This window comes from Dermacentor andersoni, chromosome 1 (assembly GCF_023375885.2).
Source record: "Dermacentor andersoni chromosome 1, qqDerAnde1_hic_scaffold, whole genome shotgun sequence".
NCBI lineage: Eukaryota > Metazoa > Arthropoda > Arachnida > Ixodida > Ixodidae > Dermacentor > Dermacentor andersoni.
The window spans coordinates 222610720-222638360 of NC_092814.1; the positions used below are offsets into that span (position 1 = coordinate 222610720).

General features: G+C 44.5%; 1 protein-coding gene across 3 annotated transcripts in view; it reads left to right on the forward strand.

Moving 5' to 3' along the window:
• The window catches only part of poe (E3 ubiquitin-protein ligase-like protein poe), a 590397-nt gene that overhangs the window by 517231 nt on the left and 45525 nt on the right, over nt 1–27641 (forward strand). For all 3 annotated transcript variants that reach the window (XM_055063706.1, XM_055063707.1, XM_055063708.1), the window contains 4 exons: nt 7111–7309; nt 19807–20045; nt 23039–23164; nt 23799–23993. In XM_055063706.1, coding sequence (XP_054919681.1) covers nt 7111–7309; nt 19807–20045; nt 23039–23164; nt 23799–23993 — 759 coding nt within the window. The remainder of the gene's footprint in view (nt 1–7110; nt 7310–19806; nt 20046–23038; nt 23165–23798; nt 23994–27641) is intronic.

Below are 27641 nucleotides of genomic sequence, written 5' to 3' on the forward strand. Positions count from 1 at the left end.
GTGTTCCACAAGGCTGTGTTCTCAGCACGACACTCTTTATAGTAAAAATTAACTCGGTTAATAAGATTATACCGTCGTCTCTTATGCACTTTGTATACGTAGACGATCTCCAAGTGGCTTGCCGCGCCTCATGTTTGCCAACCTGTGAAAGGAAGCTTCAAATGACAATAAATAAACTTACACAATGGGCTAACAAAAATGGTTTCCGTTTCTCCACACAGAAAACAGTTACTGTTTTGTTCTCTCAGAAATGAGGGCTACACAGTGATCCAGTCCTAAAATTTAATGACGCTATACTGCCGGTGAAAAAAGACCACAAGTTTTTAGGAGTAACCTTTGACACCAAACTTAACTTCCTAACTCACATAAAAGCACTAAAGATTAAAGCAAATAAAGTGCTAAATATCCTTAAAGTTTTGTCTCGTAAGCACTGGGGTTCCGACCGAAGGTGTCTTTTACGCATTTACCGGTCTCTTGTGCGTAGCCTTTTAGACTACGGCTCGGCCAGACAGTCCTACTTCCAACGACTTGATTCAGTACATAACCTTGGACTGCGACTGGCAAGTGGTGCCTACAGAACTTCACCTATTCAAAGTTTTTACATTGAGTGTAATGAACCCTCCTTAGAGCAGTGCAGAGCATTACTCACTTTTTCTTACGTACTCAGAATTGAGTCATCACCGCAACACATATGCTACAACATCCTCACACAATGCAACTCACGCTTACACTATACAAATAAACCAAACATGATTAGGCCACTTGTCCTGCGGTATGAGCAATACTGTTGGGATTTTGACATTCCTCATGAAGTCCTCCAGATTGCCAAAAAACCACAACGGTTGCCCCCATGGTACGATTTCACACAGTTATGTGACTGGATGTTAACACATCTAAAGAAAAGAGACACCCCACACGAACAAATTATACAAGAATTCCGTGTTCTTCAGGACAAATATCAAAAGAACATGAAATATTACATTCTAAAACAAATATTACTCTAAAATAAAAGAACACGTGGGTGTGGGGGCCGTAACAGAAAATTGGGAAACAAGTATTCGATTGCCACAACACGCCTCTGTTTTCACAGCCGAAGTTTATGCTATATAGGTTGTTGTTAAAAAGATTATCACTGATAAACACAAAAATGCAGTCGCATACATTGATTCTTTAAGCACACTGAAGGCTCTACATCTGAAATCTGAGTGTGAACCCCTGATGGGAGACAATTTAAACATGGTGGCACTTAACAATTACGGGAGGTCAATTCGTTTCTGCAAGGGTCCAAGCCATGTTGGGATACCGGGTAATGAAGCAGTTGATAGATGTGCATCGATGGCAGCGTACAAAGAGATAACAAACGTAACACTTCCATATAAAGATAGCATCCGTGCGATTAGAAAAGCCTTAATGACAAAATGGCAACGCGAATGGGACCGTTCTGCCGACAACAAGCTACATCTCACTAAACCCATAGTTGGCGAGTGGAAGTCATGTTATCATCAGGAGCAGTTCATCGAAGTAGTTTTATTCCGACTACGTATTAGGCACACGCACCTCACACACAATCATTTACTTACAAAAGAAGACACACCAACATGCGAGAAATGTCAAGAGCCACTAATAGTTATGCGCATATTACTCACATGTGCACACATTGAAATACGCAAACAAACACTTTTGCACAAATTATATCAACTACACATACCTTTACACCCTGCTCTAAATTTAGGTGATTATCTGCTAGTCCCATTATATGACGACCGTAAATTTCTAGACTACACTGGATTTTTACATAAAATATAGATTATTAACACAGCCTTTTCCTTCTTAAGCTGGATTTTAAAACACCTCGTGTTTGGCGCAGCATAGCCTTAGCCGCTTTTGCGCCATTAAACCACATTTGACTAACTAACTAGCAGAAACTTAATAACATCCTTGCAGACCATAACCATATTTTTACCACTCTGCCAGTTTGCACGTTCCTGGTGGTTCACAAAATAGACGCAGCCAGTTGACACACCCACCCACCAGTTAGATGCAAGCTGCGCCCAGTTAACAGCCAAAAGAGATAGTTGTATCCAAGATTTACTGGACCAAGGTCTCATTTAGCCCCGCTCCAGTTCCTGGGCCAGTGCCCCGGTATTAGTAAAGAAGAAAACTGGAGGATATCGCCTTGAGGGTCGACTACAGACCCTTAAATGCAATCAAACTGTGCCAGTATATCCGATGCCCTGCACAGACAGTACTGGCGCAGCTTGGCCACGCTAGGTGGTTCACGAGCCTCGACCTAGCTCAGGGCTTCTTTCAAGTGTCGGTTGCTCCCGAAGATGTACCAAAGACTTCATTCCTGTGCCATAGAGGAGTGTTTCAATTTAAGTGAATGCCATTTGAGGTAGCAGATGGGCCGGCAACATTTCAATCTGTCATGGATAAAGCGTTAGAAGGCATAAAACACAACTACTGCATGGCATTTCTTGACGATGTACTCATTTATACAGAAACTTTTGAGGACCACCTATTACATATCGATGAGGTACTGCGAAGAATTGGCTCTGCAGGTCTGACAATCAATCCAAGCAAAGTTAGATGCTGTGAACAAGCATTAAAGTTCCTTGGACATGTAATCTCTCCAGGCAAATGCCAACCTGACCCAGACAAGGTGCGAGCGGTTGCAGAGTTCCCATGCCCTAAAACTGTCGAGGAGCTCCAAATGCTTTTGGGCCTTGTGGGATACTACAGAAATTTTATCCCCTGGTTTTCTGACAAAGCCAGACCCCTGACAGCTCTCCTCAAGAAAGGAGCCCATTGGGTTTGGGGCACTGAGCAACAGACAGCATTCAAGACTCTGAGGATAATGCTGGCAGGAGAGGTGGCTGTGGTATTGCCTGACCTGAACAAGCCCTTTGTGATTGAAACAAATGCCAGTGGCACTGGCATATCGGCAGTGTTGTTGCATGAAGTCGAAGGTTAACTGAGGCCTGTGTCATTTATAAGCAGGACCCTCAACGCTGCTGAAAATAACTATACTGTCCAAGAATGGGCATGCCTCGCTGTGGTGTGGGCTGTTGATAGATTCTGACCGTATGTAGAATTCACATCATTTGAGGTGCATTGTGACCATGCATCGTTGGCTTGGATGTTTACAACTTAGCAAACACCGTGCAGAGTGCAACGTTGGGGGTTGAGATTACAAGGGTTCAAGTGTACCATAAAGCATCATAAAGTACGGGCCAACATCCCAGCGGATGCACTAAGCAGGTGCTCCATCCCTGCTGCCGAATCTGCTCAGCCTTGTTTGTCAGAGGACTGGTTTCCAATCGAAGTGCAAGAGCCACAACAAACTATTCGTTTTGAACTAGCAGCCCCTGTTGACGTGACTGATGTGTCCCCACTCACCGACACTGCAAAGTTCCAGTTGGAACAACACAAGGGTCCACTGCTGCTGCAGCTGCTGCAAAACTTAGTCTGGCCTGCTACCTGGTGACACTAATGAGTCCAAGAGAGTACAGGACCTAGCTGATGACAGCGAAATCTCGCAATGGTATCCTTATGCACGCGGTCGGTGAACGTAAGGTCGCCTGGCTTCCCAAACACTTGCAAGACATGGCACTGAAAATGAAGCATGACCACCCCTAAGTGGGCATTTAGGCTTTTTTATAACTTGGAAACGTGTGAAGAGCCAGTTCACATGGCTCGGTATCCGCTCCGATATCTCCGTTGCATCCGCAGCTGCAGCAGTGCCAGGCTTTCAAACCTCACTGGCAAAACCCAAAAGGACTGATGGACAGTTCATCGGCCACCCAGCCAATGCAGCAGCTAAGTGTGGACCTCACTGGGCCACTGTGCACAACCCCTCGGCGCCACAAGTACATCCTGGTGGTGAGTTCATCGGCCACCCAGCCAATGCAGCAGCTAAGTGTGGACCTCACTGGGCCACTGTGCACAACCCCTCGGCGCCACAAGTACATCCTGGTGGTGAGTTCATCGGCCACCCAGCCAATGCAGCAGCTAAGTGTGGACCTCACTGGGCCACTGTGCACAACCCCTCGGCGCCACAAGTACATCCTGGTGGTGCTGGACAAGTTCACGAAGTTTGTGGAGCTTTTCCCATTACGTGTGGCAACCTCCAAATTGATCATCGATAAAATGATTGATGTTATCTGCCGGCATGGTGTGCCTAGCTTCATCTCTATCGACAATGGCAAACCATTCATAAACAAACTGTGGAAAGGCATTCTCCAGCACTGGGGAATCAAGGAGAGCCACACAGTCCCATACAGACCAGCAGGACAGACTGTGGAACACCATAACGCAATGGTTAAACAATTCCTGGTGGGCTACTGCACTTCCTCAGGGACTGGGACAAAAGGCTGCCCGAAGTGGCGTTTGCAATGTGCACGTCTGAAAGTGTAACTACTGGCTTTACGCCTGCCTTCTTGTGCTATGGGCGGGAACTACAGAACCTGTGGAGCCATCACAATCAGGCAGCTGGCACCGAGGTGCCCCCTTCGGCGCCTCATGCCCCATCTGCTGAACTGGATGTGTACCTTCGAGATGCCTGGGCCTTTGCACAGGACCACCAAACTTTGGCAAAAGCCAGCCAGGCAAAGTATTATAACAAAAAGCGCGCACCAGCTACCTTCCAGGTTGGAGACTTGGTTCTCTGGGACATGCACCTGCTAAGTAAGCAGCCATTAGATTCACAGCCAAGTTTGCCCCTCTACGCACAGTGCCATTTAGAGTGACTGCACACATTGGATACAATACCTAGAGACTCAGAGACTCGGCTACAGGGAAACAAAAAGGCCTCGCTAATTCTGACCAGCTGAGCCCTTATCATGTGCCTTGGAAGCCCTCTTCACTGGATAAAAGGGGGCGGCGGATCTGTAAGGGTACCGGGCCAGCGCCAGGTAGCGTAGAGTCGCAGGCACGGGACGGTAGGCAACGATGTGGTGGGGAGGGAGGACATGGAAGGTGTGTGTGCGTGGTCGGCATATGGGGAGTGCGTGACAACGAACTGAGTGAGTGAAGTAATCGTTAGAGCAAGCCACGTGCAGTGCGGCGGGACGAAACGCAGACTGCGTGTGTGTGCGTGCACTGAGGATTTCCCAAAATAAAGAATGTACTTGACAATGCTAACCGCCATTCTTTGCGAGGCATAGCAGGCATCGTGTACATGTGGTTTGGTCTTAAGTTTGGCATGGTTTGAATGCAAGCTGAATTAAGTAATCGAAATTAGCAAGACCCAGTGGTTACGACACCGGTAAGCTGTTTGGCCGAAGTTTCATTCCTACACAGGCAGGCTTGGCCAAGTGTGAGTAGATGACAGTCAGCTTCTTTCGGAAGTGCATAATTCTTATTGAAATTTGAAACGCAGATTCTCACATACTTCAGCCATGTTTAGTTACTGCGTCAATTAATATATGCAGTAACAGTAGGAAAAATCGCACTGATCCAAACGCCCTTCTTGGTTGATATCAGCTATTGGCTGACAGCAGCCGTCTATGGGGATCTTGCATATGACGACATATGCAAGGCTGTGGGTGAGGTGATGGGTGAGGAGCAGGCCTCTGCTTGAAAATGAGATGTGCGAGAAAGGCAACTTTGTGTTATACTTGTGAATGCCACCCACTGCACACAACTGCAAAATTTTGCTCGGATGTTTGCAGCAGCATATGCTACCGGCTGAAAGTGTTTTTTTACCAAGCCTGAGGTTTGGTTGTGGAACCTTTTAACTAAATTCATAAACTAAGTTCTCTTGCTGCAATTATGACTTCATTATACATGTCATTGGCCTTTGTCATTCATACTGATGAATGACAAAGGCCCTGCCTTTAACTTCTTTCCAAGCATCTTTCAATTTTGAAGTGTTTGGATCATTCACTAGGAAAACTTTCAAATACTGGAAATGTCTCTTGTCATCTTCCACATGTTTCTGCTACATGTCTGTGCTGTCTTCATCCGTATGGATGCAAGACCTTTCTGTAGCCTCAAGCAGGCATGCTGTGATGACACCCCATGTCGTGACATTGGAATGGTCAGAACCTACAAGGCAGGCTTCTTTCTGGTTTTGTATGTCCAGCACATGTACTGATGATGAAAAGCAATGTACATATCTACGCAAGTTGGCCTGGAAGTAATGGCGCTACTTCTCTCCTTCCCTTCTTCAATAACAATGCTAATATAACATAACAGTTTGCTACATTGGCATGTCCTGTGTATATGTGTGTAATTACTCTGTTGGTGGACACATTGGTGCCTTTGGAGTTGATTCTTTCTTGGGGGGGGGGGCACAGGAAGATGCCTCCTATATAGAATGAGATTCGAGAATAAGGATGCATTTTTCATGGTGAGACCATTACTTCATGTGCAGACCACAACCATGTACTGGCAATGTATGCATGCATGATTGAAGTCATGCTGGCATAAAGCTGTATGATCACCATTCTTTGGCCACAATACTTAACAAACCCTTTTTGATTCAGCTGCCACTGTCAGCTTGGTAAAAGTCATCTGTTCCTACTTATAAGTTCTAAGTATCACTGTGATAAAGCGTAGAATGTGCCTATGAGTACAAACAATGTGTTCAGCCAGAAAATGGCATAGCTGTACATTATACACATCACTTTCATGTAGGCGCTTTTGCATGTGACATCGCATTTTGGAGGCTTTTCTCACAAAAGCCTCCATAATGCGATGTCACATGCAAACCTAATTGTGTAAATTAAGAAAAGTGTGGAAATGAATGGCGGGTAAGGGGTCAAGTTTGATTTCGGCACCCACAGAACCAAGAATTATTGCAAGTAGAACACTCGAGTATCCCAGTTTGGTAACTCAATGTTCAAAGCGCATGCATAAGCAGTGCAAGAGTCATTTTCTCTTAGTAATTTTCTTGGCTTAAATGCTCTATTAATCCTTGTTTAGTTGCCAGATATGCAAGATCTGAAGTGAGAAATTTCATAGCATAGTAGTTTGTCTCGCATATATTTCTTACCCCCCCTACTTGTGTTTTATGCATGCCTAGTCTGTGTTTCACTTTGTGGGCTATTGTGTTGCTTAAACACAAATTTCCATGTTAAGTCGATGCTGTTATTTTCTAATGTCCAGCCTGGAACAAGTGTCAAGCGATGAGCATGTTGGCTCACTGGCAGAAAATCTTATGGAGGCCTTGAAAGAAAATCCCAATGTGGCGCAGAAGATTGAAGAGGTCCGCAAACAGACCAGAGATGAGAAGAAGCGGCTCGCAATGGCCATGCGTGAGAAGCAGCTAGGCGAGCTAGGCATGCACACCAATGAGAAGGGCCAAGTAAGTTCTGGCTGTTCAACTGCATGAATCTAGTGAATGTTATTACTTCAACTGGGGAAGTATTCAAGTCCATTGTCCCCATCCCCCCCTTCCCTTTTACCACATAAACTCCTGTGTAAGGGCCGCACCCCCAACTTGGCAGCCCAAAATTTAAAAAAATAATAATAATTCACCTGAATACTCTCTAATGTGAAATTTGAGTGCAGCTGTATACATGTTTTCATTTCACAATATATTCGCTAGTGGGGACAATCTATCTCGTACAGTACATTACAAACAGAGCGATGCGTGGCACAACTGCCTCTCCAATTGGGCGATCGCGAGAGGCAACGTGTGAGTGACGCGTAGTCATGATTCATGGGAGCCGCCACAGACAGCCTCCACTCATGCAGCACTTCGTTTCCATATAGACGACGCGTGCTACTCTGGTGCCATCTTGTAGCTATCGTCACCGCAAAGTCTGTCTTGTGTAGCACTATGCGTTCCTTCTCACACTTTCACCATACCCTCCTCCTCCGCTTTCCTCCTTGCACTCTCTCCGCTATCGCAGTCTTTCATCTCCCTCTGTGTTCATTTGCCTGGTTACGAGGGACAGTGCTGACACTTGCTGCAGGAATGGGCACCTAAGAGCTGCACTCTAAAAATCCAAACCTAGAAGCAATTGCGTTCAGTGTGCTGATGCCAATCACATACATCAGAGAATTTTCGTGCTGCTATTAGATGTTGAGAGCTGCACTTTGACCTCTTTACATCCGGGACGCAGCCATGACCAGCTCCTCCGTGTCCCTCCGAGGCAGTGCGCAAGTCGCCGGTGCCATCTTTTTCTTGTGCAGTTTGTTTTCTCAGCCAGCTCTTTTGGCTCATCTGTCAGCTGCCAGGAGTCTGCAATGGGGAGGAAGCGTTTGATGACGTATAACGCTGGCATCTTTTCATGCCATGGACGGCACGGACGATCATTAAACCCACGAATGTGCTGGCAAACTGAGCGTAAGAAGCAGTGGCAGTGATAGCTAAGGTGCGTAGTCAAGTGCACAGCATGCTTGAACAAAGGAATAAATTCCTTATGAAATACATGCTGTTTGCTATTGTGGTGGTGGCCAATCACAGAGGATTGCAAGATATCTTGTACAGCATGTTTTGTCTGAAAAATCAGACCAAATGGCTTGGTCCCGTGTAATAGCTGCACTTCGTCAAAATCGGGGCAAAAAGTGTGGCCCTTACATGAGTCTACATGGTACTCCTGTTTGTGTGCTTATTACAGTTATATCTTAATAATTTAGATCTTGTTAACTTGAATTTTTCCTTCTTTCGAACCAATCACCATGGTCCCACCTAGCTGCATAGAAGTCCATGTATAATTGCATGTTATTTCAGAGTTAAATCGGTTCTGCCACAGATGAACTGCACCCCACTGTGGGTAGTCTGGTCATCATTTTCTCTATGAATTCATATATTCAACGATCAGTAAGATCACCAGAACTGTGGTGGTTTGCCTGTGTGAGATTATACGAACGTCGACAGGCCAACATGTTTGTTGCAAATATTTCCTTATTTAGAATTAATAAGCTGTTGGGCTAGTTGGTTCGACATATCTTGCAAACGGGAGTGCAGAAGTGCTTCGGAAAAAGGAGACAAGGCAGGTAAGACGCTCACTTGCAACTGAGTTTATTCAAAGAAAACGGACCACCAGGAGCATTTTTGCGCATGCGCCGACATCAAATTATTTTGATCAAAATTTAAAATTTTAAAAGATAGCCTAACAAACGAACAGTCATAACTACATCAATAATGACAAACTAGTGTGGGTACAGCTACATGGGCACATGCAAATAGCTTAAAAGAAAAGCATCTTTAAAAACGCATCGGAGAGGAGGAAAAGGGGCATGTAGAACTTCAGTCGTGAGCGAGGAACGTTAATTCTTTGACCATCAGATGCACTAACGGTGCACTAATACACAAGTCAGCATGGGCATTTATCTGACCAGCCTCGAGGATTTCTCTTTCAAGTCTGCCTTTGAATCTGCTGACGATCTTGGTTTTTTCTAAAAGTAGTGAACAGCCACATTCCCTACAGTGTGCAGGAAGGTACGCTGCGTTGCTCAGAGCCTTTGCCAGATAGTATTCCCTTATTTCCACACTCTGTGACTCTTCCACCACGCTGCCCACAGGCTGTCTCTCTGCAGGCACCACATGCAGTGTACACACACATAGCGCCACACGCATCTTCCTTCCTCTGTTGCCGCTGCACTCATGCCACTGGGTCCCTCCCCTGGCAATTAGTCAACCGCATGTGCATGGTTACTGGGAACTGCGCCTTGCAGCCTCTGTGGTTGCTTCGTGGCTATGGTATTGGGCTGCTAAGCACCAGGTCACGGGATCAAATCCCTGCCACGGTGGCCGCATTTTGATGGGGGCGAAATACGAAAACACCCGTGTACTTAGATTTAGGTGTACGTTAAAGAACCCGAGGGGGTCCAAATTATTCCAGAGTTCCCCCCCTACGGCCTGCCTCATAATCAGATCATGGTTTTTGCACATAAAACACCACAATTCAATTTTTAGTTAACCGCGCCTTGCCTCACCTCACCTGGAGCTCTTGTTCAGCTTACAACACCACTCTCTCCTCACAAGTTGCTACCACTCGGCCCTTCTGCATGCATTCTCACAACCAATGTAAGCGATTAATAAGCATTCTCCTGTTACTCTTAGTTGTGTTTCCAACACTATCACATAGCAAGTTTGTATCTGGGCATGTAATAGCCATCACTTCATCAAGTATAGCCATCGCAGATATATACAGTCGAACCCGGTTATATCGAACTCGCAAAAATACGCATATCAGTTCGATATAGAGTGTAATTCTATATAAGCCTGCTGAAGAATTGGATGTCACAAAAGCACGTACCATTTATAATATCACTTTATTGATGAAACAGCTTAGTTTCAAATGAAATTGTCCTTTATTTTCTTCTGCTTGGGCAGTTTCGCTGCCTGCGACGCACACACTTCTCCACATTGTCTTATGAGTCAGAGCAGCTGAAGCCACAACCTTCCACATTTGCGCAGAAGCACTGAACTAGTGCGAGTGCACCAATCACCTCGCAGGACGTGGGCAAAGGACCGTCATTGCTTTCCTCATTGTGCCCACTTTCACTTGTGCTCGGTACGATGTCAGCAATGTAGTCTTCATTTTCGGGCTCTCCCGTGGTAGCGCCACGATCATCTGCACTCACAAACTCGTTGACCATCGATTATTATTACCGCGCCATCCAAACTTCGGCAACACCAGCAGCGGCTTCGTCGCACACATCAGAAATTAGTCATCACTGGGCACGTGAAAGCTGGCACGCCTGAAGCAATTTCGGATGAACCACTTGTACACGGCCGTGTGTACGCGTCGGGCGCCACGGGCACCGAGTCGCGAGTTTGTGCGCTTTAGCCCTAATCTCCCCCTTCAAGATCATGCTGAGAGTGCTCCTCGGAATCTTGCACACTGCAGGGAATCCAACTTCTCACCGCGTTCGACCCGATTTATGATTTCGAGCTTCACGATGAAAGGCGAATTCTGCCACTTCATCACGGTAACACTGCGGAACCCACAAGGCGTAAACACAATGAACCCGAAAAGCAGCAAGACAACTCGCACTTGCGCCATCTTGCACAACAAGGGCACAAGAGCCTCTGATTGGCTGTCTTAGCAAGCGCTGTGGGTGGGCCAGGATCATTTTTTACAGGGGTGTGTCGACGGCTCGCTCGACGCTGCATGGTCACGGTAGGGAGAGCGGTTCGATGGAGCCACGCTGCCGGGTTTCCCCGCCACCAAGAAGGAAAGCCAACTTCTGGGGGCACTTTTAAGCCGCTTGACATTCAATATAACAGGAGTCGCTGCTATTTTCGTTCGATGTAAGCGTAACTTTTGCTATATATACCTATTGTAACTATACCGTGTTCAGAAATTGTTTGAAATAAAGAATAATTCAATGTAAACGGGTTCGATATAGTTGGGTTCAACTGTATACAGTGTTGTAACCACCAGTTTGCATTGTTGTTTGTCTGTACTTTAGGCATTGGCAGTACAAATTTTTTTCTGTTTCTGCTGAGTTTTTAACATGATTAATGAGTGTGAACAAAAGTTGAAAACATAGCAGCATAAGGTGTTGCCGTCACAAAGCTTTTAGATGTGTGGCAAATGCCAACATGCTGATGGAGAAAGAAATAGGAGAATATTACATCTGAGGAAGGTGGAAAGTGTGTAAATGATACCATGCTTGCCAGGGTGGGTCCAGCATTGGCCACTTTCTCGACGAAGCTCACTTGTGTACCAGGTGATGTGATATGTAGAAAACAGAATTTCTGCAGGGCAAAGCATTAAGGCAAGGTGCTGCAGAGTTATTACACAGGACAGAAGGAAAGGCTAGGGCAGCTCTAAAGAATGGAGCTCATCACATGTTCTTTACCTTTTGGAAAGAGCAAAATATTACCTTAACTGCAGCCATACTCGAAGGTAAGCAAGCAAAGCAATGATCACTTTCTGAACCAAAAAAGACAGGCAATGATCACCTTTCTCCCTTCGAAACAAATTGGAGCTTTTCATAAGCTCCATGCCATTTCAACCGCCAAGTGTGGCCTTTTGTTCCAATTCAAGTTTCATTTAGTTAAAGATTTTACTGCATGTAACTTGGTAAACTTTTAGTGATACTGTCAAGAATATGAATTCACTGTTTGTCATGTTACATTTAGCTTGCTTGTTCTTTACGATTGCTACTAATTTACATGCTCAAATTTTCTAGGTCAGTGTGACACATCCAAATTAGTATTCTCATGAGTTACCATAATTACTCACATAATGAATAGACGTTTTTTTTTTTTAATTTATGCAAAGGGTGGGGATGTGTTCATTTGCAAGGTAATATTTTGAACAAATTTTTTTCGTGCACGTCTCTCCCATCGCCCTTCCGCCCCTCTGAACACGAATGGGCTGTGGCCCTAGCTCTGTGCCGCACCACCCTCCGAAACATGAATGGAGCACGGCAGCTGTGCTGACAACACTGCCGGCGCTGTTCCCAGATTGCTCACTGGGCTCTCACAGTTGGTTCTTTATTCTTTGGCCCTCATTCTGTGCAATTCTGCTAACGGATTAAGTTGCTCGTGCTTGTGTTTGTTCTTTGCGACGAAGTCATTCCTGGCCACATTGTTTCTCAGCGTCGTTTTACTCGCCGCCAAAACGGAAGATGGGTGATCCGCCCGCTGATCATTAGCAATGCATGACGTTGCTGATGAAAAGAAAGCGCACTGCTATAGATTTGGAAACAAAGTGCTTCTAACCGATGAGGCGATTGTCGCAAACGGGCTTGCCTCAGATAGCGACGGCAACGACGGCAGCGATGACGCGCTAGGGCAGGCTGCCTCAACGTTGTCCTCACAAGAGGCCTGGCAGATGATTCAGTCCCTCATGGGCTTGTTTTCATAAGGGACCTTCCGCTTCACTACGTGGAGCACCTGGATACCTTGGAGAAGGATGTCAGCAAGCTTTGCGCAAAGCAAGCAAGGCTGACGGACATGCGGTTTTCTCATGCAAGCCAGTGGGAAGTACGTGGCGAGATGCTTCTGGCGATTATGTCCCAGCATTTCGTCTGGATTTCTCAAGCTGAGATGCTGCCGCAGCAACCTTCCCGCACTTTTTAAAAGGCACCTTTTGGGGCCACCAAAGCGATGCCTCGGCGGAGCTCGTATGTCACTTGCCAACCGTGACCCTTCTTTGCAGTTGTTATAGCAGTGCCATTCTTGAACGCTGACAGCTGTGGCTTGTTAACAATACGCGATCGGAGTGTGCAGAAACCAGTTAAATGAGTCAACACAGTCAGAAGCCAGATGGAGGAAGGTGGTGGGGAGGAGAACTCGCCTCCCTGCCATTATAGTTTTCACGGAACAGCTATGTCATCCCCAATTATGATTTTTTTTTCTCGTGCCACCCGGTTATAACAATTATCGGTTATAACAATGGAATTTTCATGGCACTTGGATATTGTTATAAGTGGGTTCAACTGTACTTATTATAGTATATTAAAAATATTATATTGTTAGAAATATTCATGGCATCTACATTTCTCTTTTTCACGTCGTTTTCCAACCTTACCACTGAACTCACAATGGGGGCAGAATGCAAAAACGCCTGTGTACCGTGCATTGGGTTCACGTTACAGAACGCTCCCCGCAGGGGCATCTGTGTAAGCAGGCGTTTGGTGTGTTGCAAGACCACGTACCCGAGCACACGAGGGTTGGACCCTCCCGCACGTAGCCGTGCGCGGCTTAGCCGTGTCCGGGGAAAAGGGGATCCTGGGGGTTGAGCCAATACCGGGTGTTTGGACCTTTACGGCCCCTCGGCGGTGGCAACACACCCCTTTGGCCTCGGCTTCACGTAGACGGCACCCCCGGACTGACCCACCCGGGGGAAATCGGTAGTTGCCTTTTCCTGTCCCCCTCTCCATTCTGCGTCTTTTTCTCTTCCTTTCAATCTTTCCTGTCTTCTCCTCTCTTCTATTTACTTCCGACTTTCCTGGCAGCGAGGGTTAACCTTGTGTGGGTGGCCAACCTTGGGTACTCCAGATTGGGTTATAGTGGCACCATACAACTGGCGAGGGCTTGTCTTACTCGTAAGACCTGCTCCGTCCCCATGTTGGGCTCGGTGGTGGGCAGTTGGCGCTGCTGCCGAACTCATGACCTCTATATGGCTTCTAGCAAACCAATTTCCCTTGATCGCCCTCTAAAAAGAGGACGCACCGATGCAACCTTTCAATTCTTTTTGAAAAGCAATGAAGAAAATTTCCCTAAATACCATGTTATTCATAGTGAAAGCAACACGAGCGCACGTAAATTCTCCCCCTTCTTGGTGGCGAAATGCCTTGGCAACACGATAGGAGCTGGCTACAAAGCCACAAAGATGAGCGATGGAGACCTGCTGATTGAATTGAAGGATAAACCTCAATATGATAAAATCAATGAATTGAAATGCATAGGCGATGTAGCGGTCACTGTGTCCGCACATCGAACCATGAACACGAGCCGTGGAGTAATCTCCGAAGACGACTTCATGGACCTTAGTAACGAAGAGTTGCTTGAAGGTTTTCAGGACCAAAATGTCATCAAAGTAGAGCGAATTCTAATCCGCAGGAATAACGAACAACTTCGAACAAAGCACATTGTACTAACCTTTGGTACCAGTGTGTTACCTAGTACAGTGGATGCAGGCTATATCAAAGTACGTGTAAGGCCGTACATCCCAAATCCTCGACGGTGCTTTAAGTGCCAGAGGTATGGGCACGGATCCCAGACGTGCCGAGGAAGGCAGACTTGCGCGAAATGCAGCTCGAACGATCATCCATCAGACACTTGCGACTCATCTCCACATTGCGTGAACTGTGATGGAAGCCATCCAGCCTACTCTAGAACGTGCCCTAAATGGAAGCAAGAAAAATAAATAATTGCATTAAAGGTCAAAGAAAATATAACATTTCATGAAGCAAGGAAACGTCTGTCATACTTGAATCACACAAGCTTTTCCGAGGTCGCGCGACGGGGGGCAGCGTCACAAATCCTTCGGGAGTCTACCGCGGTCACTGATAGTGGTCCAGTAATCACTCCGCCTGCCCCCCTGATGGCTGCAGCAAGTGCTGCTCCATCAACATAGAAGGTGGACCTGCCGACTCCGGTTTCGCAGGTCCCCAAGCTAATCCGAACTCCACGGCCTGGGACGCGAGTTTCAGCGCCTAGTTCACGATCCTCCAGCGCCTCTGAGAAGGCTATGGAGGTCGATCAAAAATCCCCGGCGTCATCGATGCCAAAAGATCAGCGCTCTCAAGAGCGCACTAGAAGAGATAAAATACCTGTAACTGTTCAAAGAAAAAGACCGGTAACCGTTTAGGTTACCGCCCTAGTATACATATCCATCTATCTTTACTACGTGCTCTTGAACACAGACAACCAGAATCTCCCTCGATATGGCTACACAAATAATTCAATGGAATGCCAGGGGCCTATTTCGCAATCTAGATGATATCAAAGATCTACTAGCGGAATATCAGCCACGACAGTTCTGTGTTCAAGAAACACATTTAAACTCTACACACCAGAACTTCTTAAAACAGTACATAGTTTTCCGTAAAGATAGAAATAATGGTAATTCTTCTTCAGGTGGTGTGGCAATTATAGTCCAAAAGTCAGTAGCATGCCAGCATGTATCACTCCAGAGTTCATTTGAAGCAGTGGCTGTTCGGGCTATATTGCTCAATCATCTTATAACGATTTGCTCCATATATATATCGCCTGATGAACGGTTTGACACAGCAGAATTTGAAAAACTGATTGACCAGCTTCCCGAACCCTATATAGTAATCGGAGACTTCAATGCTCACAGCACATTCTGGGGTGACTCAAGATGTGATGCGAGAGGACGGGCAATAGAAAACTTCCTTCTTTCTTCTGGAGCCTGTCTATTTAACAAGGCAGAGCCAACCTATTACAGTTCCACACACAACACGTATTCATGTATAGATTTAGCCATAGGGTCAGCATCACTTCTCCCATACCTGGAATGGAGAGTTATCAGTAATCCATATGGGAGCGATCATTTCGCAACACTCCTAGAAACAACAAAGTGGCACGATGGACAAGCTTACCCCAAAAAGTGGAAACTTCATAGTGCAGACTGGTCAAAATTCAGAAACATATGTAAACTGTGCCTGGAAGATGTGGACCACCTAGGTGTTGAGGAACTAACCACCTACATCACTGAACATATCCTCGTTTCTGCTAAAAACTGCATACCTCAGTTCTGCACAAATAAAGTAAATCCAAAACCGTGGTGGAACAAAGACTGTGAAACTGCAAGGAAACTCCAGAACAAAGCATGGAGTAGATTTTCACGCTACCCAACCACAGAAAATCTAATAGAATTTAAGCGGTGCAAGGCAAATGGCCGCCGTATCCGCCGATTATCGAAAAGAGAAAGCTGGACACGCTACGTATCCTCCATAAACTCATACACGGATGTTAGCAAAGTGTATAATAGGGTACGTAAACTGAAAGGGCAACATCCAAATCCTTTTCCTCTCGTCACTGGCTCTGGCGATACTATAGAAGATCAAGCAAACACCCTTGGTGAGCACTTCCAGAGGGTATCAAGCTCCGAAAATTATACCGAAAAGTTCTTACACCATAAAAAAATTGCTGAAAATATCCCTCTGCGTCCAACCAAGTTGTCATCAGAAGGATACAACAAACCACTAACAATCCATGAACTCAAGCTTGCCCTAGGCTCTTGTGGTAGCTCGGCTCCAGGTTCTGACACCATAACATATGAAATAATCAAGAATCTGCCTTCTGAGACCATGAACTTTATCTTAGGTCTCTATAATAAGATTTTTGCAACAGGTCATATACCTTCGTCTTGGAAGGAGGCAATAGTCCTGCCAATACTCAAACACGGCAAAGACCCTTCCTTAGTTAACAGTTACAGACCGATTGCACTCACAAGCTGTTTACTTAAGGTATTTGAAAAAATGATTAACCGTCGCCTTGTGTTCTTTTTGGAATATAATAGTATATTGGATCCTCAACAATCTGGCTTCCGAAGAGCAAGGTCTACAACCGATAATCTTGTTCTCCTCGATTCATATATACGTGATGCATTTGTACACAGCCAATACTGTCTATCTGTATCCTTTGATCTTGAGAAAGCATATGATACAGCCTGGCGATACGGTATTCTGCAAGACCTGGCGTCCTATGGAATTGGTGGTTATATGCTGACAATCTTGCAGAATTACCTGTCTGAAAGGAAGTTCCGCGTAAGCATTGGCAGTGTACTTTCGCGCACTTTTTTTCAAGAAAACGGCATACCGCAGGGAGGAGTGCTAAGTTGCACACTTTTCCTAATTAAAATGAACTCTCTCCGCTCTGCTATACCATCCGTGGTGTCTTATTCTGTCTATGTGGACGACATCCAAGTCAGCTTTAAATCTTGCAATCTGTCCATATGTGAACGCCAGATACAGTTAACTGTTAATCGGCTCGCCCAATGGGCAGACGTAAACGGTTTTAAATTCAGTGCAGAAAAGACTACCTGTGTGCTGTTTTCCCGACGAAGAGGGGTATGTCCTGACCCTTGCATTACGATGAGTGGGAGAAGCCTGGCAATTAGAAAGGAACAAAAATTTTTGGGTGTAATCTTCGATACCAAGCTAACCTTCATGCAGCATTTAAAAGAGTTGAAGCTGAAATGTGTTAAAACAATGAACCTTTTAAAGATTTTATCTCACCAGTCGTGGGGAACAGATAGGCACTGTCTCCTATCTCTTTTTAAAAGCCTTGTGTTGTCATGCATAGACTATGGATGTATTGTTTATCAGTCGGTTTCAAAGATAGCACTTAAGCTACTCAATCCTATCTATCACTTAGGTATCCACCTAGCACTTGGTGCCTTTCGCACCAGTCCTGTGCAAAGTCTCTACGCAGAGTCGGATCAGTGGCCACTGGATTATCAGCGTACATATCTCGGAGTCACCTTTGCAATAAGAACCATGTCCCTGAAACAACATCCATGCAAAGCACTCATAAGTGATCAGTCCACATGTCAGTTGTATTCAAACAGGCCTTCACACGCACCGCCGTTCCCGTTAGCAGTAAAATCCGTTGCAGAAAAACTTGGAGTAGATTTCAGAGATCTGCAGGAAAGCGACTACGTTGAACCCATCCCACCTTGGGATGAATGTACAGTCACCTGTGACTTGTCCTTTACAGAACTTAACAAAAAGAGTTGTCCAAATGCCCTCATTCAGCAACATTTCTTGGCCCTCGAAGACAAGTATAGATCTATGGCATTTTTCACTGATGCTTCAAAGACTGCAACTTCGGTATCATGTGCAGCCCATGGCCCAAACTTCTCCAACTATAAAACCTTACATAAACATAGCAGCATCTTTACAGCGGAAGCGTACGGTATTCTGATCACTATTGAGTATATAGTACAACACAAGATAGAAAAGTCTATAATATACACAGATTCCTTGAGCGTTGTCACAGCCCTGTCCTGTGGCAAACCAAGCCGAAACCCTGTAATTAACCAGCTCCTTAAACAGATCCACGTAGCGCATAAACAAAACCTTGCTCTTGTTGTATGCTGGGTGCCAGGCCACTCTGGGATCACAGGCAATGAAATGGCAGACAAAAATGCTGGACAAGCGGCTCATCGGAATACCGTTGATGTAAGCTGGATACCTGGTGTGGACATGAAACCTGTGGTACGAAAGGCGCTCCGTAATCATTGGCAAGCTGAATGGGACAAGGCAGTTGAAAATAAGCTCCACCTGCTTAAACCGCAGTTAACCAAATCTTTCCCATTGAAGCTTGATAGACACACTGAAGTCACACTGGCACGACTCAGAATAGGACACACTTACGGCACACACAAATACCTCTTGACTGCAACTGACCCACTGACGTGTACACGCTGCGGTGAGAACTTAACCGTCCTACATGTCCTCATTCAATGTCCCGAACTTCAACGACACCGATTGACTCATTTTAGAGAACTCTACTCACACCATATACCACCCCATCCCTCGATGTTCTTATCAGAGGATGCACTTTTTAACTATACAAGAGTGCTTAATTATCTTGCGCAAGTTAACTTTCTCGACATCATCTCATACCATCCTAACCTTCAGATTGCACCTCACAGGTGAGGCACAGTCTGATGCACAAAAGTATGTCTGAGCTCTTGCGCTTCTTGCGTAAGCAAGAATTGTACACCAAGGGACTTGGACAATCCAGAATAATTTAACATGTGTGCCTGTAGCAAATGCATTTAAAGCCCTATATTTATCTTAGTAATTATTTTAGAATTCATCCACTAGTATTTAAAGATATATCTTACGTGTAGGCCTCTATACAGCCTTTATATTAAATCATAGTCCTAATCTCACAATTTTACTAAACCATAACACATGTCCTGGCACTCTTTGGCCTTAGATGCCCTTGCGCCATTAAACATCAATCATCAATCAACGTTACAGAACGCTAGGTGGTCTAAATTAATCTGTAGCCCCCCACTATGGCATGCCTCATGATCATATTGTAGTTTTGGCGTGGAATACCCCAGAATTACATTTTTATAACCACTCAACTAGCTGTCTCACACTAACTGTTTGTTGTACAATATGTTGCTGGCTGACATTTTTGCCTTTATTCCTCCATCCTTCTAATGTGGCCGTGTCTTGATTAGTATAGCCTCTCTGACCTTTAACCAGGGCACTACTACATGCCAGAATGATCTAATGCCATTTCATAACGGTGTTATTAAAGTGAGCCTTGGTCATGGAAGCCATGTGTAGAAGCAGTGTAAAAGTGAGGGGGTGCTGTTGGTGGTTTGGGTGATAGCCCACTAGGATTTGCAGAATGTTCCAGGCAGGCCTGCTGTGCTGACTTAGTCTTGATTGCAGGTGACAGCCAAGAGCTCAATTCTAAAACAAATGGAGGACTTGGGTGAAGAGGCAGGACTCGTGTGCATAATCTGTCGTGAGGGCTACAAGTTTCAACCAAGCAAGCTGCTTGGTATCTATACCTTTACCAAGCGCTGTAATCTGGATGACTTTGAAGCCAAGCCTCGCAAGACACCTGGGTACACAACAGTTACACACTTCAATATAGTCCATGTTGACTGCCACATGGCTGCTGTCAGGTAGGTTCAATCTGCCATATTGTATGTGCGCTAGTGTTGGCACTGCCAGTATTAGAAGTACCATATTTTCTGGACTATACAAGTTTGAAAGTTGAGATGTCATGGGGTGTGGATTATCTATGCTTGCAGACTATAGATGATTTTATTTCGTAAGATCGGATATAACTGAGATAGCTGGAAGATAACGAGGCAAGACGGCGATTGCGAGCTTTTGGCACGCTAAATCACATAATAAAATCAGATCCTCAATGGTAGTTGCTGCACAGGAGCAGTATGTTTAGCTTGCTCTGGCAATTATGCATGAAATGTACGCATTAGAATATGAAACACCATGACAGTTTGCAAGCGAATGCTGCACCTTCACGGCATTGTTCAAGCTCAGTGTAGTTGACCGTGTGCAAATACTAAAGATTCTGAACGTGGTGAAGACATTGAGGAGCCATTTGTCTAATCCGACATGCTTGACTTGTTTTGTTCTCACAGTGCTGAAGAGGGTAATTTTGGTGGCTTTTAGTATTGGCTCCTATACAGAGTCCAATAAAGTATTCAGGCTTTTACTGGTTGACAATAAAGTTTTTGCTTGCCAACAGTTTACTGGTTACAGACAAGCTAAAACACCTCATTTCTGTTGAAGTTTGTCCCTGCACACTATACTTAAGGCGGGGACAATGTAAGAGAAACTTTTCATTTTAAACCCATATTAGCCCCTGAAGGACTATACAGTGGGTGTGAGCTATAGTCCAGAAAATACAGAAGCTGTAGTAGGCAGCAAAACATGCATTTCCTTTTTTATGCCAAGCAGACTTGCACTTTTCAACATTTTTGCTTACATGGCTATTGTTAGAGTTTTGATATGTGCATATTTGCAGAGATAGGATTCAAGTTTGGAAATAAAGGAAGCATTGTCCTCGCAATCAATGGAAGCAGCGGGAAAAAAAGTGTAGCCACATATATTATGCAGTGAGCTTCAAAAATATTAGTTTCCAAGCCTTTAACCCCTTACCATATGAATCTCATCATGTGAAAAAATTATACAAGCCTTTGTTAAGTACTGAAACCAGTCCCAGCTTTTCAAAGAACTGCATCGTTGCAACTTTATGAGCTCGAAGTGCCAGTATTATACTGGATGTCCCAGCTAATGTTAGCCAAGCTGTTTAAAAGAACTGGTAAAATATGATTGTGAAACCTACAGTGCTTGGTCATTAGTATTCTTCTGCCACCTGGATAATATTTGTGTACTAAATAACCGGCCAATTAGATAATAATAATTAAAGTATTGTTTAATTGAGGGTGTGATTTACAACGGGAAAGCTGTTATTGCACCCTAAAACACCCCATTCAGTCATTTTCAGTGTGTGATAACCTACATAAATTTTTTTCCACATTTTACTCATGCATTCGACATATAAAAAGTGCCGCGTGATTTGCACACCTGCACACCACAACACCAGTGGCCCCAGAAGTGATTGGAAGGAACTAACTCCACTCATTGCCTTACTTCGCAACCTGAAGAGAGGAGGAGAATGGGCAACCAGGAGGGAGAGGCAAAGGGTGCTTGAACACACTGGGATGAGAAGGGGATAGGGTTTCCTAGAAGATAACAAAACTGGATGACGGAAACCTTTGCCTTGAGATGTCGCTTCATGGTATCACGGCATGCACTGCCGCAAAATTCACATAGGTATAACTCACACCCCAACTTCAAAGTTTTTGGTGTGGGTTGTATGCTGGTAATAATGGGTATGAGGCTCAGGCAGAGCTGAAATGCAATCCATGTGGCCTGCTCCTTCCCCGATTGGCCTAGAAAACACTACTGAAAACTGTGCGACTGCATTTCTACGACATAACGCTCTGCAGCTTATTTATACGGTTGACTCTCATGAAAACAAACACTGTAAAATTAATTATCTTGACAAGCCATACAGTCATTAACTTTTATTTATTTTCCATAGATGCAGTGCACTTTTGTTCATGTGTACTTCTGATATAAGGTTAGCAGATTTCCAAAGCCATTTCATATTCACCTTAAAAAGAGCCTGCAGTATCCATGTGACAGTGTGTGTGTGTGTCTACAGCCTACTTCAAAAGTTTTCGAAGCACAGCATTTGTGAAAAAGGTAAATTCTCTTGTAACTTCACCACTGGGACTTGAATTTAGGTGAGCAATGTAGTGATGGTACAGGGAAGTGTTCTGCATCATTTTGTTATAGGGCAGATGTATTACCAGCGACAAAATTTGATTTTCTTTTGGATTCTGTGCTCCAAAATATTTTCAGGTAGGGGAGTACGTACAGGGTATCAGGAAAGTCAGTGCCTATTTTAAATTTCTAATAATTATAAAATTCAAATTGTCTTCGGTGGAAGCACTTTCATTTCACACAATGAAGATGGGCAGTTTTTACACTGTCACGAATTCGACATAGGCTCCAGCCTTATCCCCTACCAATCGGGATGCTTCATGGCAGAACTAGGCACAGGGTGGAAGACAAGGACACACACATGGTGCTGACTTCCAACACCTTGACAAATGTGGAAGCTTGGGCGAATTGGTAATTCATGGTGAAACTAAGCACCACGCAAAAAGATAAGCTCACAGAAAGAGACAGTGTAGAAGTCAGCACCGTGTTTGTTTCTTTGTGTTATCTTCCATACAGTGCTTAATTTTGCCCATCTTATTGGAATGTTCTTGAGGACATCTCAGATTAGCACCTACAATTGATGTACACTTTGGAGCTTAATTCAATAAGGGTCTCTTTTCACCCCTTGCCCCAAGGAAATGCAATACAGTGTTGGATCAAGGTTACAACATATTGTACCATGGAGGCAAGTTATTTGAAAAGTAGTATTGTCACCGACTTTCCAGGCGGTCCTGTATGTGGGCTTTACTTTGCCCACATTTGTTTACATAAGTATTTCTAGGAAGGGATAATTATGTGCAAATTTAGCAACCCTACAACTGAGTACGGAAGCTGTACATGTGATTGATCCATACAGGCATGCCAGAGGTCGTGATGAATGGGAGAGTGCAGCATTACAAAATGCCAACACCAAGTGCAACGGTCTTCTTCCCCTTTGGGGGCCACAAGTTCCTGAGTCACAATTTGCCAGCTGTCTTGCCAGGTGAGTTATTTTCATAATTTGTTTCTGCACTTTTTCATCAGTGCTCCTATTAACATAGCTATAGTGGCACAGTGTTCCTTCATCGTTGCCAGTTTCTTCTTGGGTGTGTTTATTGTAGCATCCATTGGAGTCAAAAGTCTGTAGCATGGTTTGCCTTGAGTCATGGCATGTGTCTGTGTTGTTCTAGCTAGGCATGATTTTCCTGCTTATTTTTATAGTATCTTAGGTTTACATATACATTCTGTTGGTCTATTTTCATCCTAAAAAGCCTGCATATGTTTGTTTTTCTTTTCTTTTTTATGTAAATCCTCTGTAATAGTGCTTATTAGACTTTTGTGTGCACAAAGACAGGACGTCGAACGAAGAAGGGACACACAACATGTGCAATAACAATAGCTTGCTTTGTTACATTTTATGGTGTGACTAAGGGCCATATTATGTAATGATTCATTTCATTTTTCACTTTATTTTGCCCTTTCTGATTGGCTGAAACATCACTGAGCCTCTATTGTCAGTTGGATCGGCCACTCAGCACAAGAATGGAAATTGAAATGGGTTGTTAGAAAATATGGCCCCATGTTGCTTACAAGTAGTATCTAGCAGGTCACTGATAGGTCTCTTTGCCTCATGGCAGGCACAACACATACATCCAGGACTGCACGGGTCACCTGGATGTTGGCTACATGTCAACACTTCATGACCTGAAGCTTCTGTTGAGCCGCTTTGCCTTTGAGCGCTCCTTCAGCGAAGACAGTGGTGGTGGTGGGCCCCAAAGCAACATGCATCTCATCCCCTACCTTCTTCACATGGTTCTCTATGTCATAAACACGTATGTATTTAATATTATAAACTTTAACTATTACATCTATAAATATTCCTAATATATCCATTTAAAATGTGCAAAGGAATCCAAATGCAATAAGTATGGTCTTTCCGGGAGTACAGGTCCAATGGGCCGATTCTCAACAGTGATGCCCCAATCCTAAGCTTATTGCTTGTCAGCAAATGCAATGAGTGATGACTGGCACAGGGTCAAATACCCGCGTTTGATGCTAGATAATAAGACACAGGTTGGCGACAACAGACAGCTAGTGAAATTACTCAATTTCCCAAGTTCACATGGGTCAAATATAGTCTTTTAGTATAACCACATGCTCTCTCATTTTTTAACATTGACAATCTAATTGTAATGATCGAACATGTTAAAATAGCTAAACTTGCTAATAAATGCATGTGCACATCATTATTCAATATCCAATTCAGTATTCAGAGCTAAGTATTCATATTCTATCTGTATTAAAAAAATTCTATATTCGCACATATCAGTTATGTGAATATCAGATATGATGAAAGTATTAGTGTCGGGTGTGACTTCATTGCCAGAGACTTCCGTTAATTCGACTCTGGCCAATTTGATTTTTCCACTGACTCGATCCCAACTCAGGGTCTCTCCCAGACAGTGCCCAAGCATTTCTATGCACCCAAACTTTCATTATTGCAATCCTAAAATTGGTTGTTGCCAGATGATTCGAACTTGACCTGTCTGCATGCACCTCTGCCCCCTGTGGTGACCCCAATAGCGACTCCTGTAGTGGCAGTGTCTGTCAGCAAAGCTTAGAGCACAGGGAATATGTCGTACATACGTCATCTGCCGTCGAAACTTTTTGGCCTTCCCTCGGAAGATTCTAACGCATGCCTGTGTGTGTGTGTGTGTGTGTGTGTGTGTGTGTGTGTGTGTGTGTGTGCGTGTGCGTGTGCGTGCGTGTGTTTTAAGAAAGTTGGGCCGAGAATTGCCTCTGTGGTGCTATTGGATACGAAACCAAAATTGCTTTCAAGTTGTTTGTACGCTTTACCGCAAAGCACAGATTTATGGCGGCCATATTCGTCGTGGTTGCTCAGTGGCTATGGTGTTAGGCTGCTGAGCACGAGGTCGCGGGATCGAATCCCGGCCATGGCGGCCGCATTTCGATGGGGGTGAAATGCGAAAACACCCGTGTACTTAGATTTATGTGCACGTTAAAGAACCCCAGGTGGTCGAAATTTCCAGAGTCCCCCACTACGGCGTGCCTCATAATCAGAAAGTGGTTTTGGCACATAGAACCCCATAATTTAATTTTTTTTTAATTTATGGCGGCCAAGCTGACTTCAGAAAATTGGCTGCCATTGTGCAACACATATTAGACCCTTGCCTATTTTTCGTGCTAATAAATTGGGTGCCCAGTAGATTTCTACTTTGCTTAGTAGTTTTAATGTCATTCCCTGCTTTACTTTTTCCACTTTGGACATATTTATCAAATCATCTGTGGTCACGCGTTTGATTTGGGGACGTGTTAAAATCGGGCAAATACTGTTAAATAAATCAGTGGTGTGTTTTGGCGTTTTCTGCATCTTGTTTAAAGGAACACTGACACCAAAATTTCAAACTCTAGATGTGGTTCGATTCTCCTGAATACGTATGTACATCTGACAGAGTATTAATGGTGGACATTGCCTTATATTGATATGCTTATAAATTAAGTGGGAATGCTCATCTGATTTGGCAGCACATTGCGACATCGTCATCAATATGACGCATTTAGTGGCTGCTTGGGATTTCTGCAACATTTTGCAGGCTCCACAAATGTTGTTGACATCATAGATTGTGATACTTGCACGGAGCACAACAGGGTGCTGCTTGCTCGCTTCTGTGATGGGCTATTCGTCTGCTAGCGAGAGACACATGCTATGGATCTGGCATCCGACTTGTAGCAACTACCGCACGTAACCGATTTCAAATACCAACAGGATGTGGCTATATATCAGATGATGTACAAACAACCAACTAGCGAGCGCAGACTGCGTGAGGTCTGCAACAGAGCGGTGCCAGCAGCAGTCCATCATCACAGCCGAGGCATTCACGTCTATCGCTGCTCATGTAGGCATAAAAATCGACTACAGTTTGTTTCTTACACAAAATAGTAACTAAGGGAATAAACTTGTATAGAAAGTGCGCCTGCTCTGCAAAGCAGCACCCTGTACTAAAGCACAGGCGTGATCAGGAGATGTGATGTGAGAGCATTTCGCTTCGCTAACAGACAGCATACGCTGTGACCGTCTCAGCGAGGCAGTTTACATGGCTTGCTCTTCGTATCGTTGGCATTGAGAAAACAAAGTGAATTTATTGAAGCACCACATAATTCTGCCAACGTTATTCATGTTAACAAAAATAAGTGCTCTGCTGAAGAGCAGCGATGGGATAACAAGTGCTGTAGGCTGTGGCTTCCAGCAAGTATACCTGGCTTGATCAGCAGCTTGTCATCGGAACCGTAAATCTTTGAACAGCATGCTATTCTAAACTGTTTGTCACTCGTGCAGTGACATGCTTTTATTGACAATGTTCGTGTAAAACGAAGGAGCATCATGCAAAGACATTAGTTTTGTGCTTCCTTACGATGAAGATGACCATGGTTCTGACACCAACGACATGATGTAACATGCTTGCCACTAACAGACGATTTCTGCAACTGTGAGCTCCTCAGCGCCACCAGTTTTTGAGCCCCCTAGATCATGTGTCCGGTCAGTTGCGACCACCACAGTACGATGCTCGTTTCTTATAGCTTGAGGCGCGTGTTTTGAAGCGATGTTAAAATTGATTGTAATTAATTATGCTACCATTAATTACCGTATTTACTTACATAATGATCACACTTTTTTGTCAAAAAAATCAACGCAAATTCAGGGGTGCGATCATTACATGGGTTAAATTTCCCACGATAAGAAACATTTTCTTTTTTCATCCCGCATTTGCTGCGGGATGACAAGCAGGCGGCTGCCAGTGTCAGTGTGGGACACCAAAACAAAAATGACGGCCAGAGGCGCAAGCCAAATGCAAACTTATTTTTTTTTTTTCTCGTGAGTACATTATGCGCATTGAAACAGTTTCTTCCATATCAGTAATGAATATTATCATTAATATCAGCAACTTTGCGACAATAACGTAGCCTTGTCCACTTTGAGGGGACAGAAACAGAGATGGGCGCGCTTAGCTGCCAGTGACATAGAAACACATGGCGGGCATGCTGTGGAAACTGCGGCATTTGTCTTCACTGCTATCCTAATACGGCACATTTCCGCTAAGGTTGGACGAATATCTTAGCTGCGTTACAAGCGTTGGCGTATGATGTTCAGTAAAGTGGAAAGTTGGGCTAGTTGGTGAGTAATCATCATACCTTGCTGGTGAAGCAGCGCACTGACACGGACACAGTGAAGACACACTAGAAAGCGAGTGTCGTCTTTTCTTGTGTGTCTTCACTGTGTCCATGTCAGTACGCTGCTTCACCAGCAAGGTATGATGATTGGCGTATGAATAGGGTACACTTCTAAATGTATCAGCGTAAACGTGGCCACTATCATTGCCGATTGCGATTTATTGCGTGCCCACGAGTGCAGACGAGAAGAATCGAAAGGCGCCCTTTATGTTGTTGTTGACCAAAACCAT